Here is an 11,399-nt window from a genome sequence, read left to right as displayed (position 1 = left end):
GTCAATTTTATCGATATAATGTGTCGGTGAACGTGAAAATACGACGAAAAACGAATATATGTGTTATAAATAATAATATGCACTTTAAAACTACAAATATGCATTCAATATGTATTTAATAGGTAAAAACGTTGAAATATGTAAAATATGCAAAATAAAATCGGTGTTATTTTAATAAGAGTGATTTAAATCGGGGACAATTTTCATCAGATTTCAAAAAGCTTATTCCAATACATATATGCATTTGCATATAAATCCGGTCCCTAGTTATAACTAATATTATAAATTATATTTTATATATGGATTTAGTTATCCAGCCCGTAACATATAATATTAGGTATAAACAAACTTAGTTCTATTCTATAGTACACTGCATGTTTCAGGTGGCAGAACTCGCTGCGGCACAATCTGTCATTCAACGACTGTTTCATGAAGATTCCCCGGCGACCGAACCAGCCGGGTAAAGGGGCGTACTGGACCCTGCACCCCCACGCCCTAGATATGTTCGAGAACGGATCGTTTCTGCGTCGCCGCAAGAGGTTCAAATTGCCGGCCGCCGACCGGGCGTTGTTGGAAGCTACTTTTGGCAGGCCGTCGTCGTCAGCCGCCGCTGCCGCCGCTGTCGCTGACTTTGATACCGATTCGCCGCCACTGCGCCCATTGCCGGTCGGACTTCAGCTGCCGCCGCCACTACCACCCTACCGGAATAACAATATTGTTATGTCAGCGGACGGAGCGACGTCGCCGATCGGCATCGAACAGTCGTTGTCACCGCCATCGATCCACACGGCCATCGGCGGCACCACCGCGGCCGTCGCGACCGCCACATCAATGGCCAACCAACTGCACCGGCAGCACAAGCCCAAACCGTTCACCATCGAGAGCATCATTGCCCCGGGCGGCGCCTGCAGACGTCACTCATCCGACGACGACCATCATCACTACGACCGAGACGGCCGTGGTGATGATGAGGCCGTGCTACCGGATGTCGCACGGTCGTCGTCGTCGCCCACGCCACCACCGTCGTCGCGGACCGAACGGCCTCATCGCCGGTATCCACCGCCGGTGAGTCTGCTACCAGGACAACCGCATCACCTAGCTGACCATCACCAGCAGCAGTTCCTCCACAACACCCACCATCATCATAATGGCGGTGGCAGCAGCAATGGATACGCGGAGTTGTACGCGTACCTAATCCAACAGCAGTCGTTCGCCGTGGCCACCGCGGCCGCAGCCGCCGCGTCCAGCATATTTCCCGGGCCGTCCGCCCCACTTCCACCGTTCCACTACATGCCACATCATCACGTCACCACCGCTGCCGCCGCGGCCGCCGTCTTGCCACCGTTCCCTCAGCTGGCCAACTTCACAAACCTACACGACTGCGGTACGGCAAGTGTAATATAATATAATATTATTATAATGATAATTATAAGTGGCTAGGTTTGGGGCTTTGGCTGGTACCAATCACGCAATGCGACTGAGAGTAAGTAACTCCCGTTGCTACTAGTTCCCGGATGGGTGACCACCCGGGTTTGTAGTAGTAAAAACCTTGCCACACATATACGTGTTTGCGTAGTACCTACCGTAACAACACCTTACCAACCAACTCGCCGGGCTTAAGTTCAATAAAAAAAATATTATTATAGTTTGACGCATGCGCGATATGGACACACTTGCGCGACTAAATACCCCGGTTAGAATGCCGAATACGATCGGATCTGTTTTCCTAAATTTTCTTAGGTTATAATTTTAATAATAAAATTGAGAACGGGTCACTATTAATAGTCTACTATGTTATAAAAAATTTAAAATATAAGTGGATATTTATTATTTAATCAATGACTATTGACTCTACATTAGTGTTAGTATATACAAATAAGGGGAAGTAGAATTCCTTGTTTTTCGATTATACGTACTTGACAATTTAAGAGTTTACTGACTTAGAAATCAAAATACTGCCGATTGCTATACGTATATAATACGTATATAATAACTTTTTTAGTACCGTCGTCCATCGGTATATGCTATCTCTAATCGCTATCTCAAGCACCTATCTGTGGGCTGTGGGTGGTATAAGCCTATATTGTTATTATTACAGTTAGTGGTGTCATTTCAGTTTTAAATAGAGAGGGTAAAAGTTTTGACCATCCCAAATGGGTAACTTCAAAAACAACCGCTGGCAAGCACATATTTAATATATTATAATGTTCCTGATCAATTTTTACTGGTGATTTACCTAAGTTCTTCCATAAGTGTAACATAAAGATACCGAATTTTTATTTTAGATTTTGGTTCCTTTTTTTTTGTTATTATTATTTACAATAAGGTACTCCTAGCGTTCGCTATCTATACCTAGAGATGTAGGAAAGGTAATACATTTTGGCGTGATTAACGCGATAATTCAATTATTACAATTTTAAGTTAGGTGATAACAAAAGTTAGAGGCTTAAGCTAGAATGTTTCTTGTGGAATTAGGTCACATGGGCGTCCAGATTTTCGTTCCTATAACCCTTATCATAATATCTATATTGATTTAATAATACACAATTTTTAAAGTTTAAATAATCTAGACAATCCTGTACCTACCTGTATGGTTGTTTTAGCAAAAAATAATTATAATTAAAAAATTTTGATAAAATTTAAACAATAATATTTTTTGTAAAAATTTTTTTCAGAAAAACCAGGAATTTTTATAGTTAGGTACTTCATAATTTGCATTAAGAAATTACGGGTCAAAATTTTTAGTCGGCATAAATTATATTTCAGTCGGCAAATACTTGATCCCAGCCCCCCTCATAATCGTATAACGCTGGCCCTGATACTAGTATAATAGTTTAATAAATACCTACAGGCTACAGTATTAGTTAACAGATTATGAGTAATCTCACACGAGAAGATCGATGACATTATATAAATTTCAATTAATTTATAAAACGCATAAGTTTTTCACTTTTATGTTGCAATCATAGCCCATAGGTATAGTATACATATAGGCAGTTAGATTATATTATATTATACATTTATATCTACCTATATAGATAATACATTTATGCGTTTGAGCGTTTTCGGTTAACGATTTTTTTTTGTTATTGAATATAATTTATTATTAAGTTATAGGTAGGTACTCCTTTTTTCCTATATACTTTTTCTAAATGATTCATAACCGTCGGACCCATTGTCCGCATTATAAACGTGTAACGAGCCCACTATTATATTGTATATAGGCATTAGTGCACTCACTTACACAAAATTTCGTGTTATAGTTATTGTTGCACGCGTCGTGTAATACTTCATAAAATATTATGCATTGTTTGGAAAGCTAATATTAATATGATGTGCTTAATTTATCATTACATATTGTGTGCATATGATCTAGGTATAGTATATACTGATGTGCATGTGCATTCCTATTTCCACGACACAAATATACTTTATGATGTTTTGTCTTCTATTCCGTCGGATGATAATATTATATTGTATATTTATATTAAACACTACCATCGTAACTTATTTGAAAAAAAAACACACACAATCGTATATATTTTGTTTTGGTAGGTAAGTAGGTGTCACACACAAACGAAATCTCGTCCATTATACGTCATATAGACGCCTTGTTTACGTTTAATTTACTACTTCATATTATTATATTATTATAATGCTGCACTTATATTATAATACCTTTACATGCACACAACACACAACAACAAGTAATAATATTTTACCACAGCAGAACCGACGAGTAGTGAGGAAGCACACGGGGTATTAACTATAATAATAATTATAGTATAGTACAGGTACTAAATAGGTAAAAATAATAAAGGTACCTATTATGTAATATATTATACACACACTAGGCCACCCAGTCATGTATGATGTAGTTGTTTCAAATTTTACAATATGATATATTATATTACTATGTATAATAATATTTATGTACAATAAGTATTAGGTGTAAGTATATATAAGTGCAATTTATGCTTGGATGTAATGTTTGAAAAATCCTGCGCTTATATATGATCATGAAAATCCATCAATTAATGACCCAATTTATAGATGAATATAAGATGTACCTATCGTTTATGTAACTTTTAAATATAAAGTTTTCACCATTCGCCCTCCCCCCCTGGATAGTTTGAATATACTTCACCCATTTTTATACACATACGTTTCGTTCAATGTAGCTACCGTGTGCGTTTTCACCGTTGCACCGAAAACGCATAAAATTATACTGGCCGGATAGACCCAAGGACCAACTGCAATATGTTTTTTACAAAATGTTTTACTTGAACGTCTTGAACATCCTGTTGAAGATTAATAAAAGTTAAATTTATTTAATATGGAACAATTCACATTTAGGTACTTATTGTTTTACTGACAAATATTTACTTATATCTCCTGTATCACTTATAATGTTAGATATATAAAGCACCTACCAATTAATAGAAAAACATTACATAAAAATGGAAGCATTCACAGGAATTCCTGGATGTGCCAACCTTGAAAACTAAAAACCTAACCTAACCTAACCAACTTGAGTATAGTTATACTTTATATTATTAATTGATATAAATATTTTAAATGATGAATTTTAAATATTACGAATCAATAGATTCCAAATAATTATAATATGTGGGTTTTGAAATTTAGGCAGTGGTGAGTATGTATGATTAAATCTAGTAAAAGGGTGTTCACGAGGACAGAAAACACCCTAAATATACATTATAGTATAGTACCTACAAATAATAATTACGATATTGTTATATTATAATATTATGTTCGCAAACTCCACTCAAACGCGGGAAAAAGTAATTCTTTCAACTCGTCCCTCGAGTGTTGATGGTATATAATATAGGTATAATAGTTGTGTACTTGTATATGTAATATATATATATATATATATATATATATATGGAAACCTACTGTTCGTGTTCAATAATGTCGACTTTAAGTCCACGTTCCACGCAACGGTTATAACTTACTAGTTCCGCCACTGGGGACTGCAGCGATGAGGGTATACGCGGCCCGGCATAAAAATAATAAGTGACTTCTCGAGGGGCATTGAGTAGGTACTTCCAAACTTATTTTCGAGGGCTCTCTTCGAGCTAGTATGAGTGATTTGATGTAATAAAAAAAAAACGACAAGCAGAATGCCAGTGTGGGTATAAAATCCGTACCTATGTCCTTAATACATTATATTCGTACATAAAAAATTCCTCCGTGAATTGCGTGACTACAAACTTGATAAAACCATTCGGATAACTTATTTTTATAATCGTATATAGGTATATAATATAAATATATGCTATAGGTATAGCCGTATAGGCACTAAATATACATATTACGTAGGTGCCTATTATATTATTAGCTCGTGCCGAGATGTTATATTAAACGTCAAAAAGTATGTATAATATTATGTTGGTATATATAGCCTATTGATATTATGAATGATTTTTTATGTTTTGTATTTTGTGGAAAAAAGTTTATTTATTTCATACACAGAAACTGTGCAGCAAAAAAATATATATTATATTAATCTACTATTATTTATTCATATATGATTCACGTCAAATGTTAAACCGATAATAATATGAAGGTATTTCGCTCTAATTAAATGCAATTCTGTACTGATATGTACTGATAATTTAATTGCATAATATGCGATTTGGCAACCATCATATTATTATTTTAATTATCATCAGGTACTGGTTGAGTGACTTTCCGCAACAGACCAATTACTACTCAAGCGTACCTATATACCATAATATCTATTATATTTGTATTTAATAGTAGGTAGTGCTGTATTGTATATAATTTTCCACGGGTTTTTGTCCTCTGGCACCATTATACTAATATTTGCTCCGCGCTGGTTTCATTATCATATTGGAATTAAACAAATATCAATTATAGGCGGTACTTAAATATAATATATAAATAATAATAATATATATAGGTATTATCATTATTATATAAGTATATACACCTTATTATAATATATAGGTAGGACGTAGGTATAGTGACTAAGTGAGCAATGGTAAGAAACAAAACAATAATTTACTAAACCGATGATAATACGCGTATATTAAGTACCTAATAACTGTTTCATATTGATGCATGCAATGTGTGGGACTTTCGTGTTGAGTTAGCTTTTTTTTACCTATAGGTATAGTTTAACTATACATACAGACACACGCGAATTTATAAATATATTTAAATAACAAAATTATAAACCTGCTCATGGATGGAGTAAAAAATCAATAAGAAGATTAATTACCCGTTTATGTTTGCACACGATAAGTCGTTTTTTTAAACACACAGTTAAGACAATATAACGACTTGTATGTTATATTATATATAGGTACTTCCTTCGTGTTGAATATTATACTATATTATGATACAGAAAACGATTTGGTGAATTTGTGAATAGTAATTATTTGAAGGTCAGTTGAAGGATTTATATCTTGCTGTGATTTAATTAATTTCCATAATATTATATGTGAGTTTAGGCATGTACGCGTATATATTATTTACCTACCTTCTTAAGACAAATATAGAAGATCAATTTTACTTTTGAAAGGTTGACAGTTATTTTTATTTTTTTAAGATTTTGGAAAATAATGTTATTTACTAAACTAATATAAACTGAATTAACGATGTAATATAACATGTGTGTACCTATTATGGAAATAAAGTTATGTACCTACCTACCTATATGCAAATATTTTTATACTAAACACGCTTTTAGAACTTTCGGTTTTGAAGTCGTTTCCAGTGTTCTATTTCTTATAATTATTTTATACTCAACAAGTCAAATGTAATCAATCTACACTTTGCATCAGTATAATTAAAATATACCTATAGGTGTAGTAGAAACGCTAGCGTGAATGACCGGTTATCACTATATTTTTTTATTGATAACTTTTTTTAAACATTTTTTATTGATTTATTTTATTTATATTATTATTATTCGACTAAACGAGCGTATTATCACAGCGCGAAAGTGGTTGGAACCAAATAATGGTAGAAAAGCAATACTCAAAAGGTAAAAAATGGTGTTTATAGGTACATAATATATCCACTTAAATTCTTATGAGATTAAGATCATCGGATCTAACGTCAGTTTTGTGGTGTAAAGAAAAGCAGATGTTTTATTTAATAATAAAGGTGTCTGACACATTACGCGCAAACGACTACACACTACTATAATATAGTATTATATGTATATATATATATTTAGGTACATATAAACCCAAAATACATATTATAGGCACCTGGAGCCCGGTGTTGATTTTCTTCCGTGTACTACAACAATATACCTATATCTATATACATGTCGGCTTCCGGAGGGGGTAACGGCGAGTATCAAATCTTAGTGCTGAAGGCTTTATATAAACGTGTAATTAATTGATAATCATCTTTTGGGTTTACACTTTTTTTGTTATTATTACTTACGTATATTACGTAGGTAATATCTTTTTATACATATATATAATATAATAAAATACTTTAATAGTATATAATATAATTGATATTAGTTATACTTTACCATTGGTGCACGTGGAAGGCGCAACAAAAAATACACACGTTCAAGGTCGTGTTTATATTGTTCATGTGGACAATAAAAATAGTCGACAGAAACTGCAAATTGTTTTGTCAATTCATTGGTTTGTTTCATTCAACAATTATTGGTAATACGCCAAAAAAATAATTGATTATATAAAACGTATATTTTAAAGAGACGTCATCATTGGTGAATTATATTGTCGGTATTCACAACTGTTAATTAATCATATATATATAGTAAATGCTAATATAAACATTCAGTGGAAATATGATATATCTACGGTAATATGTTTTAGAGTTACACCAAAAACCAAAATCGATTTTGTTAAAATTAAAAAATTATACATAAAAATTCGCATTCCTAAATTTTTTTTTTGTTTTTCACGTCGCTTTTGAAAACTACTTTGGAAATTTTTACTTTTGACTCCCCTAAAGTGCCAATTTGATTCACTTTTCTATCAGAAAAGATACTGTTGAAGAAAATATAACCATTTTTACTGTCCTAAAAGGTGACAACAATTTTTTTTAAAAAATTTAAGAATTAAAAAATAATAAAAAAAATCAAAAACACACATCATTGTAAAATCATTACATTTATCACTCCACTCAAAATGTAAAATTGAGAAAAGTATTTTTTAGTAAAAATAATACTCAACAATATTATATATATTATACATTATATGTTTAAACTCTAAACTAAGACAATAGATTTTAGCTTTACAATTTTAATTCCTAGAAACGTATTTTATCTAGTTTTATGATATATGTATAGTTGGGTGCTCTATATTCTAATCTTTGACCAATTAACGAAGTATATTTTAGCAATATACAGAGTAAGCTAGGTTAAATACCTATACTTAAATTTACATTTACATTTTAGAAATTTTCAATAGATATATTCCAATAATTTGTATATAATATACAAATTGAAAATTGAATAATACCTAATCTATTTTTTTGTTTCGTTTGAATATAGGTAATAGGTATATACAACGAACGTGAAAGTATAATAATGTACATAATACTTAAATATTATATTCCTTGGAAAATTATTGATTATTTGCATTTTTTTTTTTTTTTTGTTTTTTGGTTCAGCGTTTCAAAGTATTTCAAACGTCACATTCAATTTAATATAGCAGTTACTACATTGACATGATTCATTTTATATATGTAATACAAAATATATTAATTTTGTGTACGAAACTACTGATCAATAAATGCCCACCCCGAAACATTTTATACTTTAAGGCTTAATCCGAGAAAAGACTCGCTCAATAGAATATATATTATTTAACTTTCAAAAACATTTTTTATGGCAATTAAAATACTTAGAAATGTTTTTTTTTGCCCAAAGGTGGGCATTCCATACATTCCATAATTCAAACATTAATTTAATTATAAGCTACATATTCTAATATAAGTACATAGTAAAAATGTATAGTAATTCATATAAACTAATTCACTTAATTGTTTTGCTTGGATTAGATTGTTTTTAATTTGTAGATGTAATTCATTAAATATTTAAATGCCTTGTCTTTATACATTACTCTGTATAATCTGGCCGTTATTTTAACACCAATCCATCAGAGCAAAACAAGTTAGTAAAATTATAAGGAAGAAAAAATTGATTTGCCAATTAAAAAAAATATGGTTATTAATTTAAATTATTATTAACCTAACCTATACATGTTGTATTTACACTACGTATATAGGTACAACGTTAACCACTAGTTTGTTGAGGTACCTTATTATTCCGTTAATGCGATTAATATTATCTACGTTCAGTAAAGTCGTATAGGTTAGTTTCTTTCCGTATGTCATTAAAAATAAATAATAAAGATAAACCTTTGATGAATATACCTTCGCGTAGTTTTATTGACTTAGGTCAATACCCGATATATGATTATCGAAATCTATTATTTTTCAAACTAGAACCAAGTTTAATGAATAGGTCAGCGTTTCACAACCTGCGGTTCGCGGAAAGTGGGGTAGGTAGCTCATATGCTAAGGATATCTCCCTTTATAACAAAATGGAATGAATCATCATTATTCCTTATTTGGTTTATTTAATAGGTATTAATAATAATCGTGGTGCATATTTAATTTTCTTTTTATGCAGTAAACGGTTTTGTAATATAATTTTGTAATAGGTAGGTACCTAATAAAATATAATTCGATACATGTAAAAGAGAACGTATACGTTCTTGTCTTTTTGATAAGAAAAAAAACGTTATTTCGTCAAGTGGTACATGCAAATTTACGCTAAAGGTTGAGAACTACTGGAATAGGTATAGTATAATAATTGGAAGGCTTAAAGGTTTAATAGCCTTTGGAACAAAATACGTAATATATTAATTTAAGTAAATCATTATTCATTGATAACACGACCTACTTTGTATTATTATTTTTTTGTTTTTGAATATAATTTAATCAAATTTAATTAGGTACCTACTAAAAAAACAACACAAACAATTTAATACTTAACGTTAAATCAAATATAAATGTAGATAGGTGAACACGATAAACTTTTATTTGTCGATTTTTTTTTTTATGATTTTACATAATATAATACTATAAATAATAATAGTTCCATTTGTGTCGGTCACAAATTTGATTAATAATTCACATATGACCACATTTTAATGATACGTAAATGTAATAAATAATAGTTAATAGATACTAATAAGTGCATATTATTTATTAATTTATATTGTATTTATAAATTATTATATTATAATAAATTGTATGGTGTACCTACTTCAAATAATCAAGTCGAGACAGTTTGATTACACAATGGAACCGTTAATAATGAATATTAAAGAATTCTACATAAATAGTTTTTAAATAGCTCTTCAATAAAATATATTGTGAAAGTTAATGAAGAAAATTAATTTTTTTACTCTATTTTTACCCTATTCTTATTCATATTTTTATCCCTCCAATTAATTATTTTTAAATGATTTTGTTTTATTACTATTATAATTATTTCAGATTATGTTGTAATTCATTTAATTATGCCGCTTATTGTTGAATATAATTTATAATAATGTGAGACCATAATATTAAATAAAACACATTAAACACAGTGCTTGATCTATAAATAATTATCATTAGGTACAGCATATAGGTGCTTACCTATACAAAAAAAATTATTTAATATTAATATTTTTGTTTTATATAATATTTTATCTTTATTATATTAATATGTCGTACATACATTTTATATATTATTTACATCATTCTTCTAAATTGGTGTTTAGTATGAGCATGTAAATAAATATTAGGTATTCATAATGATCTGCAAGCTTATTGTTTTCATTAAAAAGGTACCTATTAGAACTCTTTTAATTTTGTATTTATAATATATTTCTAATTTTGATTTACTACATTAGAAGGACACTACCTACCCATACATTTATAGTCTCCGTCTTACATACGTACGATATAGCACATTTTCGTTCACTAGTTTCACTAGTGTGCTGTTAGTTTTGATATTAGAGTTCATTGACATTTATTAAACTTTCAGGTAAGAACATTATCTGTGTATTATTAGTTTACAAGCATTAATCAAAAATATTATAAGTGTCGGTTTCTATTATATATTTTAGTTTTCAAGTGAGATATGAGCATTTTAATTTGTGGTAATATACTGATATCTCACATACCCATTTCTTGCTTGAAAATTGAAATATCAAAAAAGTCACCGATAGTCAAGCACAAATAATGTACTTACCTAAAAGTTCGGTAATAGGACAATAAATTCACTCTAATATCAAAAATTCAAAACTAACAGCACATTATTGAAACTAGAGAACGGAAATTTGCCATGTTGTATACGT

At 30.7% G+C, this 11,399-nt stretch overlaps 1 protein-coding gene across 3 annotated transcripts in view; it reads left to right on the top strand.

Annotated features, from left to right (window-relative positions):
- The window catches only part of LOC100573926 (fork head domain-containing protein FD4), a 69,641-nt gene that overhangs the window by 30,573 nt on the left and 27,669 nt on the right, over positions 1-11,399 (top strand). The window contains exon 2 of one of the 3 annotated variants that reach the window (XM_003246183.4): positions 384-1,384. In XM_003246183.4, coding sequence (XP_003246231.1) covers positions 384-1,384 — 1,001 coding nt within the window. Of the gene's footprint in view, positions 1-383; positions 1,396-11,399 lie in introns of all 3 variants that reach the window. The other 2 variants (XM_016806507.2, XM_008187387.3) reach the window with 2 other exon arrangements.

The sequence above is a fragment of the Acyrthosiphon pisum genome, chromosome A2 (assembly GCF_005508785.2).
Source record: "Acyrthosiphon pisum isolate AL4f chromosome A2, pea_aphid_22Mar2018_4r6ur, whole genome shotgun sequence".
NCBI lineage: Eukaryota > Metazoa > Arthropoda > Insecta > Hemiptera > Aphididae > Acyrthosiphon > Acyrthosiphon pisum.
The sequence above is the reverse complement of the archived record's forward strand: the minus strand, read 5'-3'. Positions and strand labels throughout refer to the sequence as shown.